Here is a 21,140-nt window from a genome sequence, read left to right on the forward strand (position 1 = left end):
ACAGGTGTTGAATAGAACAGAATTACTTTTATTGATCCCAAACTGGGAAATTGTGAATTATTACTATTGGATTTTGTGTTTTAATTTCTATCAGCTGGAGTCCAGCACCAGCAAATGTTAAATTGCTGTTTAAGCACGTTTACACCAACAAAATATGCACTGTTACTTTTTGATGTTTTCATATGGATTTTTACACCATTAGTCAGAGCAAGGCCAGCTATTTCCCGGGTTTTGCTCCTAAGCTAACTGGTAACAGCTTAATTTGTATTGGACAGATGTGAGAGTGCTATCTTTATTCTTATGTAAGTCTACACCAGATAGCCAGTTTGTTTATTCTCCAAAATGTCAAGCAATTCTTATTTATAATTATTTTCCACCATCAGGCTGTCCTTGTGTAATATTTGTTTCTGACAGAGCAGAAAAAGCAAGCAGACAACCAAAAGCACACTGGTCAACTCAATTTCACTGCAACAATCACCGTCAGTCAGTGGTTTTGACCTCATCTGGATTCCACGGCACAGACATGTCGTATTCACAGATTTCTTAACCGACTTCCAGTGACCAATGAGATTTGTGCTGGAGCTCAAGTAAGCTGAAATGGATCAAAACTGAACTGAAAAGTTCAAATTAAACGGGTAATTTGCATTTCCCTCAGTTTTTTTAATGTCTTGACTAATGTCCAAAAGAGTAAATTGCATTCAAATGAATTTCTAATACCCTACATGTATGACTAGTAATTCAGATGCTTAGTGGTGAGGTTTTAATCTCCGGCGAACGAAGGAGAAGGAGTGAATGCTATTTAATCGTGCACTGCATCAGTCCCAGCATATCGGCTCCAAAAGCTTTTAAAGAGCCCATATTATGCCCTTTTTGGGGTTCGTATATTTAATCTATGTACCTACTTTTGTACGTTCACAATGGATAAAGTTCGAAAAAAGTGTCTGTTTTCATGTACTGCTCCTCCTTGCTCCCTCTACACTCTGAGTCTGTCAGCTACGCTCTGTTGAGCCCACACTGTTAGACCCCACGTGGGCCAAGTCTGCTCTGATTGGTCTGCCGATCCGCTCTGTCGTTATTGGTCAGATGCTCAGCACCCGTCTCGGAAATTTCAACATGAGCTGCAGGGCTTGCCACAACGAGCCAATGGGCTTAGATCAGTGATCTCACACTGACAATGACGTCGGACTGACAGATTTTTATCGAGGGGGGCTAGAACCGAGCGTTACATGCGGCTAATGCTACAGCTAATAGGAGGACGTAGGAGAAGCCGCGTTTCTGCTGACTTTGAATTTTTGCACATAGATGTGCCTAAACATGCACAGGACACTTAGAAAACACACTAAAGTGCATATAAAACCAGAAAAAGCATAATATGGGACCTTTAATGCAGGCAACTCTGATTACACATCATACAGACACTCAAACAGTTCATATTTACAAAGGCTTTCAAGAGAGAAGAGTGCAACCTATGTTTACTTTTAGTGAAGAATAATTTGGACAGCTCGCTGGAACTCTGCATGCACATTATCTTAAGACTTGTCAAGTACCGGTAGAGGAGTCTAAATGTAGAATATGAGTTAAATTCAGTTGAACAGGATTGCTTTAGAGAGTGGCAGAAAGATCAAAACTGTTCAAATTTCTCTTTCATGCCCGTTTTGTCCAATGTAAAATAATAAGGAATACATAAACAACATTTTAGACCTTCATCATCTTAACAGTTTAAGATCCTTCAACTTTCTGAATAAGTGCATTCTGCAGCCATCAAGCATTGTTCAAAGGAAGTGCAATGTCATTTTGTACACAAATAAACAAGAAATAAATGCCAAAGTAGTTGCATACAAGTTAAACAATGTAAAGGAAGAAAGTCCGACTCAAAGACTATGTAAACCGTAAATGGAATGTAAACCTATACTGAAGCAAATGATTCACCACCGTCTTAGATGTCTTAAAATATTAGAAGACAATGAAACATAATCAATACCTATATAGTTTCCCTTTTCATGTAAGTACCATCCACAAGGGTTTAAAACAAATCCAAACACCCATGTTGCAGTCTGACCTTAAAAAAGCAGATCTAATGGGAGTGCCCAAAAGATGTGCTTTTAGATCCACGTAACCCCCCCACACCCCCCCCGCCAAAGTCTTCTGCTCTCATTACAGCAAAAACACTGGAGATCTAGTAACACAGGGTAAGTGAAGAGAACTACACTCTCTAATATTGGTGTTACAGTACCAGAGTTAGGGCTAGAAGGTCATGATAACTTCATCCAGGGAAGGCCTTCTCTCCTGGGCAAGAGTCGGACCGCGGCCTTGGTAGGAGTGGGTTTGAGGTTTTTTGGGGGGGGGCATTGGACTCTAGGCCTCAGACTCGAGGTCTTCTTGTCCGTCTCCGTTGGTTGTATCGCCTGTCTCAGCGTCGAGCAGCAGGAATTTGCCGTCATTGGTCAGAGGCATGTTTTTCATCAGCTGGGCCAGGGCCTCAGGGTCCTTTAAAAAAACAAAGAAAGAATTCTTAGTCCACTAAGTAGTATTTGCTGTTCAGATGTTGATCCACTCCCTCTTATATATCTTTAAAAATATCTCCAGTGTTTTAGAGAACTGTTTTCATTCAGAGTCGTATTCTACTGTAAGTATAAATCTGATCATAAAGGGAGATTTCATAAACATTGTAGTAAAACAGGGCTTCACAGGATCCTATACAGGATCCTGGAAACATTTAAAAACTCAAAAGAAAAGTTCATAATGATGATTGTGTGAAAAATGTGAATTTGTTTTCTCCAACTGATTCGTTCTCTGAATGGTTGGTGGTTATCTAAATGGTTGACTTCTTGATTTATAGTTGTTTCATGATTGGAATCAATGATAAAATACTGCAGTGATGTTTGGCAGAGATAAGAAAGGACTCCTTTACTTGTGTTATTCTTCTTCATCCTGTCAATACTGAAAAATCTTTAACTTAATTGCCATAATAACATTAAACATTAGAAAGAACTAAAATAAGACATAATGGTTTTCTCTTCACCTTCTTTGCCTCTGTAATGTCCTTCGCCAAGCTTATGGTGTAACAAACCTGTGAAAAGAGACAAACAAATAAACTTCAAAGTATATTTGTGTATCCGCTTACATCTCTCTTAAAAATAAAAGGCCAGTGTTTAGTGCACAAACCTTTTCGCCCTCCGTGTTGCTCTCAAATACGAAGGCGCTGAACGAGGGCTCTCCCTCCTCCTCACCGTCCCCCCAGTCTCTGCCCTCCACCACAAATCCCATCAGCCTCCCGTTCTCCTGGTGGGCGGCAAACTGAGTAACCTCCCCGAGCTGGAACTGAGAAAAAATGAAAATACGATTGTTATTTTTTAAAGGAATGACTGAACCTCTTCACCTTTAAGCAAAAAGAAAAAAAGATTTTGAGTTTAAGATCATACTTACACTTATTCTTGTAACTTGAGTCTGAGGGTCAATCAACCTGTTGTGAAGACAAAATAAAGTTTTTAAAGGATTAAAACGCTGCACTCACTGCACAGACACTTCAGCCTCATAGAATTTGGTTATGAAGTCCTTTGTTTGGCTTTAAGCAATGTTTCAGTTCTGATTGATGCTTACATAAAGTCTCATTTCTAACAACAATGATGAACAGTTGAAGGGTTACAACGGCTGACTTTTTTTTGTTAACTTCTGGGTTTAAAACATCCACACATAAGCGCTGCGTCTCCACCACATTAATCTTACAAAAGGTGAAAGAAGACCTTAAATCAGAAACTATTTTAATCTTGAAGCAACTGTAACAAACTTTTGTGTAGTGTCTTTTTCAGCAGCCCCTTTTGACAAAGCCTGTTGTCTTTGTTAATCCAGTCCTGTACATGCATGTGTGGAACTCTCTATTGAAAAATCTCCTCCTGCTTCCTCTTAGCTTCCCTGAGCTAATGAACCCATCTGTGACCCCACAGCATTGACACGCATAGGAAATAACTATAAGTAATAGCGGGTCTTCAGGGTGCTGGTTTAGCTCAGTTGATAGATCAGGTTCCCCATGTGTGCAGAGGCTACAGGCACTGGTCACAAGTTGAACTCCCTAACCCTGTACGGTGTGTGTCACCCCTCACTCTCTCTCCCCATATTTCCTGTCTTTGTCGATCTGTCCTGTCTAAAAAAGGAATAAAAGCCCAATAAAATATCTTTAAAAAATTAGAGATCGTGAAATTGTATTAATATTCATATGAGTCTGATTCATAACCAATCAAACCTCTCCACTTTAAACCAGTTTTAAATGATTTCATCTTAAGGGCCCGACCCATATGAGATTTTAGGGGCTGATACCGATATATCAGTCAATATCTTTCTTAGATCTATGTTCAATCTCCCTCACGTGCATTTATCAAACACTTGTGGAAAAGATATATAATGAAGACGTTATGGTCACTCAACTGGAAAGTAACTGCGCATGTACGTGCATCACCGCTCAATACTCTGGAGAGTGATTATGCTCGTTGTAATAGATATAGCGCTCTCTGCTGGTGAAAGAGAACTGCTAGTGTAATACATGAAACTCAAATTAAATGCTATTTGACTTGAGAATAAATCTAATAATATCAGCGCATCTCTGGGATAAAATTAGTCAATACCAATAGTTACTGAATATGCTAATATCGGCCGATTAATCGGTTGAGCTCTAAAGACTTAATGTCTCTCATGCCTGCTGGTGAATTCTAACAAATGATACAGCAGAATATGAGGCATTTTGCTCTTGATACTGCTCGGAAAATTAAAAATGTATCATCATTTTTGTATTCAGTCATTGTCTGTGCTCTGAGGCGTTAATTGTGTAACAGTTTTTAACTGTGATAAAAAATTACCGGAGGTTACTGCTGGTGACCATGAGGTGGGACTCAGTGGTCCTGAAGATGTTGTGGATGGCTCGAGCAGCCAGCACCTGCCTCATGGCCTCATAGATCACTTCCTGATTGTTACCACAGCGCACCGCCATCGAGCCCAGGAAGCGCACGGCGAAGACCTGCTGCAGGAGGGAGTCTGGGAAAGAACACAAACATCACCGACGTGCAAACATGTCAGCAGCGTAAACACACAACAAGAGTAGACTAATGAAGACCACTCATGTAGGAGAGTTATCACAATGTAGACAAACACAGACACTGTTAGTTTGAGCCGAACTGGTGCAGAACGGAGATCATTATGTTGCATTTGGATGAGAAAATGATTACCGTCACTTTCTGTTGAACAGTCATCATCTGTTTCTCCAAACGGATTTGTGCGTCTGTCAGTAGGGGAGCACACACATGCCAAGAAAAAAAACAATTAGACCCACTGCATCAGGCCGTTATTCAGCATTCAGTTTCCTGGAAATCAAGCCATAACCACTCTGACCCATCTTACAGGAAATTAGCAGAACCTTGTTCCTGCCGGTCTCTCACAAACATGCACCCACACAAACTTCCTGACTCAGATGTCTGCTCACCTCCCCCCGGCCCTGTTCTGGTCCTGAAACTCGGACGCAGGCAGCATGATGTCAAACTGAATGGGAGTCCCAGGTGCTATCAGGTCGTCGGCTTCCGGAGCTGCTCCTGCATTCTGGGAACTGCCAGTAGTGTGTACGCCTCCGGGCTTTGCTCTGCAGGAATAAGACCGAATGAGGATCATTTGTGAGGAAATAATTAAATCATCACATTTACAAACTGCTTCACATTCTTTTTTAAGTCTATCCTGGTACTCATGACTGAATGTGAATTAAAAACTTCATGGATCTAATGTAAGGGATCGAGAATAAATATAGAGTCCTAAAACAGGGAATGTAAAAAATTTGAGTGAAATTTGTATTGAGGCTGGATTATCTCTCATATGACCTACATTTGAACAAAGACTGCTATAACTGTACATTTTTAGTATGAGCACATTTTTTCTAGGTAGCCATGACAAATATCGACATATGCTTCAACTATTTAGATCAAGCAGAGTTAATGATTCTTGCAGAGGCAAGAGGATAGACTTTATATTTCCTGCTAGTGAAATTAGCATGAACAGATTGCATCAGCTGTCCCTACCTGGCTCCCGAATAAAGCTAACCGTCGCTCCATGAGTTGTTTAAAACTGAGTGCTTCAGGATGAAATGCTTTGAAAACAGAAACCCTGTAAAAGGGCTCTTTACATGAACTGACATACCATATATCAAGCTGAAGACAGGGGCTCAAGCTATAAGGTTTGAGATAAATTGTAAAATAGTATGTTGTCTTACTTACACATTACCACTCCGCACAACTATCTAATTTGCATTTTTCTTTTTTTCTTTAAAGTAACCCAAAACCCTACAAAAAATGGCCAGAAATGTTCAGCTGATTTCTCAACGTTTGCTCTTTCTTTCAGAAAGACTTTAAACAATAAACTACCATCCAAATGTGACAGATTATAGCGTTAGCTCATGTCTACAGATTCAACATGCTGAGAAATTCAAATCTTGACATAACTAATGTTCTTAGTAACAGTTGCTAATCTATAATTGGGCAATTACTGCTCAGGGAAGAGGTTAAGCACACAACCTGCGCTAAAGAGAGAAAACTTCCTTCTCAGTCCAATATAAAATATATACCGCTTCTTTTTAATAACTACTTTCTTGAACACAAAGTATCTCACATAAGGATAAATAGAGGTGCAGCTACAACTATAAAAAGGATTTCACTATTATGTTCAGGAGAGGATGCAGCATGCAGTGTTGGGAATAAAGCACACCAGACCTGTCAGGGTTGGGCGAGCCTTCTGGTCTCTTCTCAAAGCTAGTGATGGGGGTGACTGCCTGGATGGCAGTTTGGTTCAGTCTGATGGCCACAGCCTAATAACAAGAAGAAAGGGACATCATTACATGTCTGAGTCATTGAGTAACCCAGGAGTATGCAAATATGTCTAAATATAACTAATCTGACCCCTTCTGTTCTGTATTTCAAGCCTATAGTATCTCTGTGTGCTGGCTCTATTCAGCAGCTCTAATCCTGGAGAAAATGCATGCATTAAGAGGTTTTTTTTTTTCAGTCAAAGAAAAGATTAAAGGTCGACATTCCAAAAGTAATCCTTCTACCTACAGCTTGATTGTAATCCTCAAAAAGAAGTCAAGATATCAAGCTCACAATGACAGAAGAAGTTGCCAGAAAAGGGTTTTCATTGTCACAGTGAAATCAAACTTTAGTGCAAAACATTCTATCAATTCATCATTTTATCATGAATGAGGAGACACAAATTGAACATTTGCCTTCAGTTTGATCATAATCTGTGGCTGACTTGGTAATTAGGGCAATAATCATTTTTTGAAGTGATCACAATTTAAGTCCAAGTGGACGCTTGTGTGAATTTTGAGGATATTCTCATCAAGCATTCCATGAATCTCAAACACTAGAACAGATGTATGGAGACTCAGAAAATATGATTTCTCGAGCAAAGTCTGTCCTCATCATGGAAGACTTAAAAAAAAAAAGCTATTGACAAAGTAGTCAACGGTTATAATAAGTTGGACCGGAGTCTAATACTGGAAAGAGTGTAATACTGGAAAAACAGTCTATGATATAATAATAATTTATCCTTTATTAATCCCGCGAGGGGAAATTCAATTTTAGTTTTGGGGTTCGGTGCCTTGCTCAAGGGCACAAGGGCACCTCGGCAGTGCTCAGGAAGTGAACTGGCAACTCTCCAGCTACCAGACCAACTTCCAGACTTGGTCCGTGCCCAGACTTGAACCGGCGACCCTCCAGTTCCCAACCCAAGTCCCTACAGACTGAACTACTGCCGCCCACACCTCATGAAAGTCATAGTTTAAATATCAAGAGAAACTTTTGAAGAATATGATGAGCTGAAGATACAAATCAAGCTTTTCACTGGGTGTTGTCCACTCTTCTGTAAACTGTGCTGTTTTAATCTATTTAGTCACAGCTACTTGAAAAATGCATGATTCTTCTTTTTTAATAAGTCACAAAAATCGTATTAAAAGGAACTACTAGAAGATAAAATGACCTCCATGTGTCCACAATTGGATAAGAAGAAGCAGTAGTCTGTTTGTCTCGTTTGGACTCTGAACATTTTTCATGGAGCCAAACAAACATGCACTATTCTTGGAAAAGCAATAAAGGCAACAAGAGAGACACTGTTGAGAAAAAGGGGGTGTGACAGCAGAGGATCGGCACTACTTCTCTTCACAAAGTCCCTTCATGTAATGTATTCCTAACTCAAGTAGTGGAACAACAAATAGACTTCTTACTGTCTGATCAAACAACATGGCTGATAAGAGATCAATCAAATGTCTGATTCTTAGATATTTAGTTTAGTTGGTGCTTTTATTTTACTTGCAGCGATTGTGTTGTTTGGATATTTTGTGTGTGTGTGTGGGGGGGGGAGTTACCTCTGGGTTGTCAGTCAGGTAGATCTGTCTGGAGATGTTGTTGACAGTACAAATCCACTGAGGAAGAAACAGAAATCCACATTATGACTTCCTTTAGATCAGACACAAGCTGCTTAAAATGACACCCAAATCTAAACAACTATTCTGCACAAATAAGTCTCGGCACGACTATTAACATTTTCCATGATTGACACCATTTAGTAAATATCTTAGGAGTGAAGCTGCCAAGAAAATCATCAGTAGCTTTCACACTTACTTCTTCATATTCCCTTTTGCTCTCTGCTTGTAGAATCATGGACCTAGAATCAAAGGAGAGGATTAAATAGATATAATCATCTCAACATGTTTGAGCATAATTCTCCAAGTTGGACCTTCAGTGAAGTGTACATACGTTTTGCCTGAAGGGGAGGTTATCTGAAAACAGTAGCGTCTGTCCTCACAGTCCACCGCCATGACGGAGCTGTTGTCCAGGTCCAGCACCATGCCCCCCGCCACCGCCCCGCGGGGCTGGCACATGAGGTTGCCTCCCTGGGTGAAGAAGAACAGTCGGTCCCAAGCTGTGGTCACTAGGCCTGTTTTACTGGTGCGCAGAAAAGAAGGGAGAGAAATAGTACAGGAAGGTCATTATTAAAGGATGGAGTTATGTACAAGATAACAATAGCTTTGCTTATCTAATGGGGACAATGTGTCTGTGCCATATGCCAAAAAAACAGTTTAAGCCCGGTACATTTAAAAAAAATAAAAATAAAGAAAGAAATGGACTATTGAGACAGAAAACAAGGTTGTAGATAAAATGTATTCCTGCTCTAAAAATGGGCATTGTAATATGGGATCTGGTGGGGATTCCCTTGCTTTTATAGCCCGCCTCAAGAAGACATTGCAGGAACTGCATTTTTAAGAACTAACTGCTTGCTTTCAACACTAAATATGAGGATTTTTGTTTTATAACTGACTTGCCTTCAAAAACGAATATTACGTTTTTCTGTTTGCCCGCTTTTTTACTTATAACTGTACACAATAAAGAGTATGAAAGAAGCAGGCAAAGGGCTAAACCAAGAAGAAGAATTTCAATCTGGATGTGACTAGATGCCATTTCTTTCTCCAAATGTGTTACTTTAAGACTCATTGTTTTTGAAAGATGTTGTGTTTTAAGTTGTTCTTAACACCTTTTTAAAGAATATGTCTTTGTATTGTCCCTGCTCTTCCGAGAGGATCGTGTGAGCCTGCCTTTTTCTGCCCTTACTGTCACAGCTGTTTTGTTTTCGCTCTCCTGGTTTCTGTCCATAAAATACAATGTAACTGAGCTCTGACTCACTTATTTTCAAAAAACAAAGCGACAGGTGGGTGATTCATTTGAATTGCTCATCTGTTATCCCTCCTTCAGAAAAACTTTCCTGGTAAATTTCCTTTAATCAATATGCAAGTGCTGCTCATGCTGCCATGGTTGACTCATGGATATTGAGAAGCACTTTGAAATAGAAAATGTTCTCTGGACTCGGCTCTATTTGACAAGCGTTAGAGGGCTGCTGGCACTGTGTGTCATTAAACAGAAGGGCATTGTGCGGAAACCTTTTCGCCGGTGTCACAGACATTTGTCAAAGACTTTAGATGTATATGAGGGAGAGACAGAGTTTGACAGCTCTGGCATTTCACTGAATCACATAGCGGCCTACGTTACAGTTCTACCCCCTGAAGCCATTAAGGAAGTTTCCCTTCTCATACATCCATTCTGCGACAGGCTGACAGCGCACGCTGTCAACATGGTACCTGACCCACCGACTGCTGTGACAGATTTATTGTTTACAGTCTTCCTGCTCCTAGTGTTCCTGCGTATATTCTGCTTTTGCCAGAGAAACAATATTTCCTGTGTTGGTAGTAATTTTTTATTTCCCCATCTATTGCACTAGCATTCATTCTCTTAACAAAACAATGTGATATAAAATGAGGATGGATGATTTTCTTTTTCCTCAGCTGTCTTTTTTTTTCTTTTTCTTTTGCAGAACAGACCTACAAATATTGACTAGCAATGAATGCTAAGTGAACAGGAGGTGTCCTTGTGTAGTGCCGTAATGAGTGTCATCAATCTTACTTCCTAATGTTGAGGTAGCCAGCTTTCTGGATAAGCGTACGATTGACAGGCTCAGTGTCCTTATCTGGCATGTAGACGGTGTCCTCAACAGACAGAAGCTCCTTCTGGGACACACGCATGGACTCCGCTTCTGTATCCAGCTGGTTCTGGATACTTGACCACAGAATTCAGACATTATGGACAAGTCCATTCAAACTGGATGTTCTGAGTGCATGATGAACACTTGAAATGGTCTTTACCTCTGAGTCATGTTGGAAACGGAGGAGAGAAAGTTGTCCACCTTCTTTGACACCATTTCAATGCCTTTTTTGAAGAAGATAACCTGAAAGGAAGAAGCGACAATGAGCCTCAATTCTTTTCTTTTTGATTTTCACCGGAGCACACATTGAGAAAAAGACACATAGAAACGGTTAATAATCATTCAGCCAAATGGAGGACTGCAACTAAACTTTATGTTCATAGCTTATCAAATGTATTTATTATCAGCATGACGCATTTTGTCAGTAAACATCACAAAATAGTGAAAATAAATGTGTTAATAAGTATTCCAAAAATGTGTTATATTTTGCAAACGGTATAATACCAGATTTATATTTAGTTTGATATCAGCTGGGCAACATTTTTGGGGGGTATTTTGGACTAAAAGGGATTCAAAAACACAACATATAATTTCTTTTTTTTTTTAAACAAAAACTGATTCATTGATGACTTGTTCATGCTTTAAACAGGCTGAGGCTTTTCCACCGATCATTTTCCACTGCATGGAAACACTGCACGCCAACAGCTATCCTACGTGCTCCAAATCACCTCAAATGAGCTAGTTGCTTCTGGACTTTAAACAGAAATATCAACACTGTTTTGAAAATGTAGTCTTTCCTAGTTCGGGGGGCCATGTACCTGTGCCTGTGTGTAGCCTAGCATAGGTTCGAGCATGGCTACTCTCTTGCGGTACTGCAGGGCGTTGAGGGCGCAGTAATACTGCAGCGAGGCCTGGTGCTGCTTCCTTCTAGTGTAGGCCACCTCCTTCACCAGGTCTGACTTCATCTGTCCACACAGGAGAGGGTTAAACATGCAAATTATGTATACATGCACACTCACTGTAAAGCTCTGCACACACACAGATACATTATGCAAACACTTTGCTTTGTCTCACACACAAACAAATGAGCAACACAGGAGCATTATCTTGTACGTCCAGGGAGAGTTGGTGACACTTTCAATAAAAGCATAAAGCAGGGGAATCTTATCTCTGCAGCCATTATGGTGAAGTGTTTTGTTACAGCAGAACAACAACAGTTCAGTCTGACAGTAGAAGAATATTCAAATCCATTTTTGTATTTCGAATGATTATAAAACACTTTAACTATGTTACCAGAGCATTACTGCACTTTAAACCCCTTTAGAGCTCTTGATCAATGGTGATAAAATCTCCATTACCAGAACACTTCCCACTTTCCTTACCTTCTCGTTCTCCTTCTTCTTGGGCAGCCGGCTGTATCTGACCATAGCTGCCTCGTGCTCTGCAGGAGAGAAGAGAGACGAAATAAGGACAAGAAAGAAACTGCAGGCTTGAATTTTTTTTTGTTTAAAGATAGGTTGGGATATGAACTTACCATCCGTGGCAATGCTGAATATTTCCTTCAGTGTGCTTATCTCTGAAACATTTAATATAAAGTAGATAAAAAATATCAGAATTAAGTCCACATCGTTCCTTGAAGTAGAGAACTGAAGCTGTTGGTTGACAAAAAAAAACATACAAACTGAGTCTCTTGCTGAATGTGACATGTGCCTTTTTTGTAAACGTATGAAATGTTCCTAACAAGATAGAAACAAGGTATTGAGCTCTGTACTTTAATATGCAAATCACTACAACAGAGAACAGAATCACACTCTGTTGAAAGAAGAGCAACGTCTCCAGTTTGTGTCCCGCTGGGGGCCCTTTGTTGCATGCCACTTCCTCTCATCAAATCATCTCTTTTTTGTAAGCCTGATAATAAAAGGCATTAAAAAAAAAAAACTCAAACCTACACAGCTTTAATCTTAAAAACAGCCTTATGATACCCTGCATGTCTGTGCACGCTGCCTCACCTGTGAGATCCTTCTCTCTAAACTGAATCAAAGGGAAAACCATGCTGTCTGCCATCTGGTTGGCGAGCTCAGAGTGAAGCGCGTTCAGCTGGATGACACAAAAAGAGATAACACCAAAATATCAACACTTGCCAAGGACACAAACGGAAAAGGAACCCTTGCAGAATAACTTTGGGGATTTCCATTTCACTTCATATGCACAGTGAGATGTGTTATTATTATTTTATGCAGCAATCTGCGAGGAAACATTTTCAGTGAACTGGGTGCACCATATCGTGGAACAGTACGTTCAGTGAAGAGAAGATAAAACTTTCCATTTACTACGATATTGGAAACAGGTCCACATATTGCACACACGAGCAAATCCTGCTTTGCTTCTCTTATCATCAAGCAACCGACTAACAAATGACAAGCCGACGTCCAGTTTAATCTAAATGATTTAGCAAGTGCTAAAGTTCAGTGGATTAGGTGGAGTAGTAGGCCTTATTCTCTCTGTGCAATGAGTTCTCTGTTAATCAAGAGGTAAAGGTCAAGCAAACAATCAACCTGTGTCCTCTGAACATACATGTGTGTGTGTGTGTCGTAAATCCTCTAACGTTCTGACATGGCAGCTTTATGGACCCCCCATGGCTGAAAGTGAGAAGCCCATCTGTTTTGTCTTTATACCTGAGTCTATACTTTTTCTATACATCGATCAATCATTGTACCCACCCACTGTTCCCCTCATGGTGTCTTTATAAAATCAGTTTCTGTCTTTTAAAGAGGATAATACTCCGATCTTTTCACTGAGGTCATTTTCACAGTATGCAGCGAGAGCGCAGGTGCAACACCTTTGAAACATGACAAATAACAAACAACACAGTAGTTCATCATCCCCTCTCCTCTGCTGCAGGTGCACACACACACACACACACACACAAAATATTCACACATAAAACAGAAAAACTGCCAACGCAGGCCTCACCTCCCCTACGGTTTTGGCGAAGTTCTGCAGCGTGATGATTACCTCTTCATCACCTTTTCCAAGGGCAAAATTCTACACAGAAGATGAAGAGAGCATGGAGAAGTTTCAACCATTAAATGTCATAATGTTTCATAGATCTTTCCAGTCTAACTAGAGGCTAAGAAGTAAAAACCAAAAAAACCTGGTCTGCCAGCATTTTCCGGCATATCAAGCATATCATGCTGAGTTTTAGGCCTCTTCAAAATGAGCTAAAACGTGCAGCAAACAGGGAACAGCAGAAAACTTTAGCTCTGCAATTTATAAACGTGTCCCAATAAAGAAGTTCACATATATTTTCCTTCCAGCATGTTTTATTATTCAGTTATAGACCATCTGTGTTGAATACAGAGACACACTAGTGTTTCCATGTTATTTCAGTAGATCTCTAGAGTTGTAGTCAAGACCCCACTGACTGAGACCAAGACATCTCTGAGACCAGAGTGCTCAGAGACCGAGTCAAGACCAAGGCATGGCGAGACCGAGACAAGACCAAGACCATAAATATCACAAAAAAATCTTGTGTACAGGGGGGCGTGTCCCTCATTTAGACCGTAACACCAGGAAGGTTATGGTTGCAACCGGGGGGGGGGAATCTAATTATGAATGAAGTTATTTGTTCTTTTAGAAAGGATGTTTTCCTTCTAATCACAGTAATGACGTGGAAAAACATATCCTGTCTATGGTGGTCTTGAATGGACTTGATTTAAAATCCAGTCCGCCTTAGTCTGAGACCGGGACAAGACCGAGCAAATACGCTTTCGATTCCAAGACGAGACGTTCAGAAAAGTGGTCTAGAGACCGGTATTGAGACCAAGGCCGATCTTTATCAACACAATTACGAACAACAGAGTTGGAAATACGGCCTCCAAAGCTCTCTGCGTTAATACACAATCCAAACTTATTCTGCTATTTATAAATAAATGACACCAAAAACTAAAAGCAGTGTCTCCACTCAGCCCCCTGGAGTGATTATAGGCATATACTACTTTGAGTTTACATGAAGCATTTTCAAATAAGGTAAGCTTGTTAAGGAGTCCGTCATCTCAAGAGAGACTGTAAAACAGAAAAACAACTTACTGTGACAACTGAAGATAACGGCTTTGAGAAATTGTAATTAAAAAAAATGAACTCTTCTAAGCTTAACTATTTTTGCCAACCAACCAGGGCGTTTTCATTTTTGAAAATGTTGGAGTGATAATTAGAGAACAATGTGACCAGTAAGGCGTTTTAAAACTGAGGCATGATCATTCACCCATTCCCATTTAAAAATGCATCCTTGCTCATGGTACATAACTATACATAAATACTTACTTTTTTCTCATATTCCAGAAGTTGCTGTGAGAGCTGCTCTGTGGCCAAGCCCATCTCACTCTGTAAAGGGCAGATAAGAGGAAAAAAAATCAAAGTCAAAAAGGCTCACCAGCTTAACTGTAGCCTCTGTCCCTCTCATTCTCTCTTCAGTCCTTAAATGAATCAACTGTATGTTAAACCTGTGAATATGGGAACATTTCTTCTGAATGGCACACCTTTTAATGTATTTATCATTCATTCATCACGTCTATATCTTAGTTTAATATTTTTCTAGGATCAAAAAATGTGACTCTAACATGATAACCTTCACATATTTCAATTCTTCAAAACCCCAAATCATCTCAAATCAGGCAGGTACAATTACAATTTCTGTTTGTGTAAAAGAAAACAGAAAATAACATTCTTGTGTTTGAACATGTCCCCTTCCACTGAGTCTACATAATGTGTGTCTGTTTGTGTTTTTTGTGTTTACCTGGGCTCCATACACCCGCTGCATTGACTGAAGCAGCTTGTTGGTGTAGTCTGTCAGATTCCCAGCATCCTCCTCAAACACACTGAGCAAGGAGCGAGTCTGTGGGACGCAACAGTCACATACAGTATGTCATGAATACACAGTTCAATGATTTTAGTGATACCACATTTAGCACTAAAAGGTGGGTTAATAGTTAGTTCTTGTAAGATAATTCTTTAGTTAAAAGTATTAAAAGTAGATCGTCTAACAATGAGCTTGACCATGAGGAATGACTACAGAAAACAAAACCTGTTTCTGTGTCAATCATTATGTTGTGATTGTGTTTCAAGGCTGACGGAAACAACTGTGAATGTATCCTTCTATATTTTGATTGAATATCTATCTATGTGTTCAATTCCAGGTAATTAAAGAAACAGAATTCTTTCACCTTTCCATAACTTTGTTTTTCCCCCTTACATGGCCGTGATGTATCCTAGTTATTTGTGATTATGAATCAGTTCTCCCGGTCTCTGGATGAATACACATTTTTAATTTCCACTTCTTCTGACATTTTGCAGGAAACTGAATCAGAAAATATGAGGACATGGGACATGCAATAACAATTAGTGTCATAGGTGGAAATGAGAAATAAAGGAGGGTTGCTGCAATATGCAGACACACAGACAGACAGACAGACAGACAGACGGTCAGACAGACACACACACAGACAGACAGACAGACAGACAGTCAGACAGACAGTCAGACACACACACAGACAGACAGACAGACAGACACACAGACAGAGGCATACTGAGGAGCTGTTTGCAAGTGAAAGTAAGCGCAGCATAATTGTCCTGTAGGCTAGCTATGCAAATTTGGTATGTCCTGTTTGGGTGCACATTTTTTCTTCAATAAACAAGTGCAGCAAGGTAGGGCAGACTTAGCAATGAGGAACACACCCATCGGCTAAAGTCTGTTTACACTTTACTTAAGTTGAATGTCATAAAAAAAAATGTTTTTAAAGTAATTATCTGGAATAATATCAAACCTGTCTGAGTTCACAAGAGCCCAGCTATATTTCTTGTAAGGAGGAACTGCATTATGAAGGACTAAATGTCCCTGCAGCGTGTGTTACACTTAAGCAGAACTGTTAAAGAGGTCAGCCCTGTTTGATGAAAGACTGATGCAATACACTGCAGAAACATGATGCATAACATCAAAGACTTGTCATGTGTTTCACTTCCCAATCATTCACATCTTTGCTCAAGGTTTAGGAATTGCTACTGAACTGTCACACTGAGTTTCAGACGAATAAACACCAAATGATATATAATATTCATCAATACCAACAGCTATCATTGCTGCCCTGTTGCAGGCTATTGACTAATTCCATTGGAGTCCGATAATGGAAACCCCTCCCACATCCTGTCTATCAGGCCCAGTTCGGCTCTAGCACAGAGTCCAAACAAAAGAATTTCACTTCACACGACAGTGGAAAACAACAAGTTTGCAGGAGAGGGTTTGTAATTTAGCTAGGCTTGTGACATGGTAAAATAGTGGTGTGAGTGAGTGAACACTAGAGAATATATCACCCTTCACAGAGAGAGAGAGAGAACCCTGTGATGAAAGTTAGCTTCGTAAAAATACAACACATACACACACAAAAACAATATTTATGACTGGCAGTAGAAATCTATAACAATGTTTACATCGGGAAGTCGCAGCCACTCCTTACACTGGATTATGTTACCATAACAAAGTGTTAATTGAGAGCTGTCATCGAGCAGCCAGCCTACAACGCCAACAAGGTACTGTCTGGGCTAGCAAAGCTAACTTTGCGTTCTGCCTCGTCCTTTACGTGACAATTGTGGCTTTTAAAGGTTTTATAACCAGCAAGGGGCCTACCTGAGGACTGTCCTGTAAGGCGTCCTCCAGGAGCAGTTTGTGATGTACGGCCGGCATCTTGTTAGCGTTGGAGGAAAGGGAACGGCTTGAATTATTGAAAGCGTGGACTCGGTTTCCCAGAGTTCTCCGCGCGTGTGAAAGGAACACGTAGTGAGTTGGAGGCGGGCCCAAGCCCTGATCTCATCCATAGCAACCTGATAGCAACTAGGAAAAAATCAGTTTCACTTTTAATTAAGATTTATATTTTTCGACTCAACAGTGAATTATAAAATGTTCAGAAGACGGGCAGTACAATCTGCCTACAATCTGCCGTATACATGGTGAAGGGACGGTTATTTTAATATCAACAGTGACCCCGTGTGGCCATTTGAAGATTTGCAGAGGTAAATATTCGTCATTTATAATGTGTCTTGTATGGTGCATTTTATGTAGTGTCGGACACATCGGAAAAACGAGATTCCGAGTTGTAACATGCACATGAACACCTGGAACAACAGAATTAAGGTGACCGACTTCCCGACTTGACGTCAGAATCGTCATCAAATGGGGGCTAAATATGTTTTGTTAATGTCAACATACTTTTTTATTAATTCACGTATTGCACATCAACTTTTTGCTCAAATGTAACTTATATAACATTTACATTTCATTGACATTCTTCGTAGCAGCCACGCTGTTTTGTGCTGTTGTTACAATATTCAGACTTTATGAACTGAAATCACGTGAACACACTGAATTCGGAAGAACGAGTTATTAACTCGGAATCTTGGGCCACCCGAGCAGCACTTGAATGCAGCATTTCAATGAAATATTTCAGTCAATGGCAAGGTCGAAAGATACCCAAATTTATTAATTCACTTAACATTGAACAGCAGAATTTTTTAAAACACTGATGGTTCAAATCGACGTTTAATAGCCACTACATGCAAGTTGCAACTAACCGTTAACTAAAATAAATAAATCAAAGTGGAGGGACAATGATCCTCTACATTAGGTTACCATTGACTCTAGCCTATTACATTTCTGACAAAAAACTAACTTATTAAAATGAAATATTTTGAGGACTTTGAAGCCTACGACATTTTTCTAAGATAATCTTGGTATACAACATGTATTAAAATCATACTTGACTGTATTGGATAAAAAACAAGTAGACTAATACCCCCTTCATCTAAACAACTTTAGATGAATGTATAGCCTACTGAGTCATGTATTTAAATAGAAAATAAACTTCTACAATTATTGTCACATTTAAGTTTTCAACCATGATCTTTTGTTTTAATTCTTGTCGTCATGCTTCAGATCATTATTTTGGCATTAGCCTGTGTAGGCCTATGTATAAGTGTATGTAAGCTATATGTAGTATGATATATGCATATGTGTATGCATGTATGTGTGTGCATATATGTTTATACAACTATGAATTATGTTTCTATTTGTTAAGACTTGTATTTACTTGTTTTGTGATTTCAGTTCCAACCCATGTTTTTACATTACACTTATAAAAAGAGCAAAGGAGAAAAAACTCACAGGTTGAGAAGCTGGAATCATAACAAAGGATTTCCTTCACTTTGAGCTGTTTTTTTTTTTAATTAAACAATTAAAATGGTCTAGTCTAAACAATAAATTAACTGGTTGTTTATTCATAGAATTACAAACAGTGCATTTAGGTCTCCAGGGTAATTCATGGGAATTATTCTATGCAAAGTTAAAAAGAACCAACATTTTGAATCCCATTTACCTCTTAAGACCTCGAAGTAATCATCATCCAGCTCTCGTCTTTTTTCGTCTCAGTCATAATTGCCTTATTTCAGGCAGAGCATGTAATGTTCTGAATATTGTTGGACTGGCTAATTCTCTTATTTACTTCACACTTCCTGGAAAGGCTGCACACATGTGAGAAAAAAAAACATCCTTTCCTTGACTGAATCCATCCTGCATGATGAAGTGAGCAGTCACCATGCTGATGCGTTCACCAAATGCCAGCTCCTGTGACTGACAATGTCCTCTAATGTCATGCTCACTCTTTTACTAAATGTGATCTCATTTGCATCCACTACTATACTGTAAATTAAAAAAACTAAAAAAAACATTCTTACATCTAACAGCTGTCCAATGTAAAAAAATGAATATATCTACATTGAAAACCCTGCATAATCACAGGCACACAAATCTAATTTCCTCCTGTCGAATAATTCAATTAAAGTGTATGAAAGGTTACGCAGAGTAGACAGCTTCTTTGTACTTAAACTGCTTTAATCTACAAATCACGAACAAGTGACCTTCATTACTCTGAAGTTCATTTTCCAGTGACTGAATCAAGATAATGAACGATATCAAAAGGGTTCTGTGTTAAAGTTAAAACAGTCTTTTTTTTAAATTGAATTGTGTGGAAGTAATGAGGAAATAAGCTTTCTTTATAATTACAATTTGAAAAAGTATGTTCTGGTGACTTTTCAGGTTCAGGTGAAGTCGTCACATTGTTCAAACTTCTAAGATTGAATTGCACATGGTTTTGGCCTGTTAGAGAACAAAGCAGCAACACTAAAAATGTGACGTTACCTGACCAAAGATATTTTATTGTCTACGTAACAATCTATTGAACTTTGGATGGTCACCTCTTGATAATTTAGGCAAGCTGTGACAAGCTGTGCTTCCTCATCGGGCTCCCAGGCAGCCTGAGCAGGAGCACATTCCTTCCTCCCCAGTGGACCTCTGTGGTTTAATTGGTAAAGTTGAGGCTCTAAATTAGATAAGGCATTTCAGCACTGACTTTGATAATTAAGTGTGTTTGCTGGCAAGGCTAAGCCTGGCCTATAAAAAGACATGCTTAATGTCAATGGAACTACGAGTAAGATTAAACAAAGCAATGATTCAGCTGAAGAAATAACCTCTCAGCAGAAAGTTAAAAAAAAAAAAAAAAAAACTTCAAGAGTGCAGACCTTTTTGATTATAGCCCTTATTCTTTCTTTCAAGTTGATTATTGTGCTTTTGCCCTCTGTAGAAAGCTAGCTTCCCTGAAAGACTGTACAGCTGTATTTTGAGCTATATGCTATTATGGTAATATGCTAAAATGCTCACAAAGATAATGCTATGTGACGATTTGGCTGTATTGGTTGTTATAATGCTAAATTATATTAAATGAGCATGGTTAGCATACTTACCACGAAGAAATGTTCCTTTCATACCAAATTTGTATTAGGCAGTTCCACCTATATATTGCTATACACTTCAATATTGGTGTTAGAAGGCTAGTCTAGACAGAAAGAGAAAAAACAAAAAAAGTTGGCGGTTCAACCCTCATGAAACTTCAACTGTTTTTCAGTGAAATTGATTCGTGCCATCTAAAAATATCAGCAGAAATCAAAAAAAACGACAACAGGTGTGCTGTATGATTTACATGACTGGCGCTAAAATTGCACAAGTACAGAAAAAGAAACTGAGGAATACCCGCACTTGTTAAATTAGAGAGCAGGCCAGGCATTGTGCAGAAACCAACTCCAGTTAAAGGGACATGACAGTTTGTTTGATTGATGGGTGGATCTGGACCACCTTTAAGAAATGCACACACAAAAAAAACACACATTGGTGTTATCAATATCGATTTTTCAGTAAATGTGTCATATCTTTGTACAAACAAACCTTGTACATGCAAATTCTGGTGAGGTGATGCACAGGGCACTAATCTCTCAACCCATCGGCTTTTACTGTATCTGATGATGATTTAACCCCCGAGAGGAACAGTCAATTTTTCTGTGCCTATGGTGCAACATGTGGTAATTAAGATAAGCCAAAATATTTTCTCTTCCTTAAACTGGTCATTGTCCATGGCATGGAGAAACAATGTCTTCACTAACATGCGGATATATATTTAAAGAAATGTAACAAAGAGTTGTCAGATGAT

The 21,140-nt window shown here is 39.3% G+C and overlaps 1 protein-coding gene across 1 annotated transcript; it reads right to left on the minus strand.

Moving 5' to 3' along the window:
- Positions 1-1,363: 1,363 nt before the first annotated feature.
- appl2 (adaptor protein, phosphotyrosine interaction, PH domain and leucine zipper containing 2) lies at positions 1,364-17,387 on the minus strand. Its single transcript, XM_020645884.3, has 21 exons — positions 17,237-17,387; positions 15,353-15,451; positions 14,881-14,940; positions 13,531-13,602; positions 12,567-12,654; positions 12,092-12,133; positions 11,940-11,998; positions 11,376-11,522; positions 10,718-10,800; positions 10,479-10,631; positions 8,781-8,969; positions 8,646-8,688; positions 8,390-8,446; positions 6,741-6,835; positions 5,471-5,623; positions 5,217-5,269; positions 4,851-5,025; positions 3,427-3,463; positions 3,166-3,321; positions 3,023-3,070; positions 1,364-2,487 (listed from the first exon to the last, which is right to left on the minus strand). Exons 1-21 carry the CDS (start codon positions 17,291-17,293, stop codon positions 2,356-2,358), a joined length of 1,998 nt encoding a protein of 665 aa, XP_020501540.1. The 5' UTR covers positions 17,294-17,387; the 3' UTR covers positions 1,364-2,355.
- Positions 17,388-21,140: the final 3,753 nt, after the last annotated feature.

This window comes from Labrus bergylta, chromosome 7, assembly GCF_963930695.1.
Source record: "Labrus bergylta chromosome 7, fLabBer1.1, whole genome shotgun sequence".
Classification (NCBI taxonomy): Eukaryota; Metazoa; Chordata; class Actinopteri; order Labriformes; family Labridae; genus Labrus; species Labrus bergylta.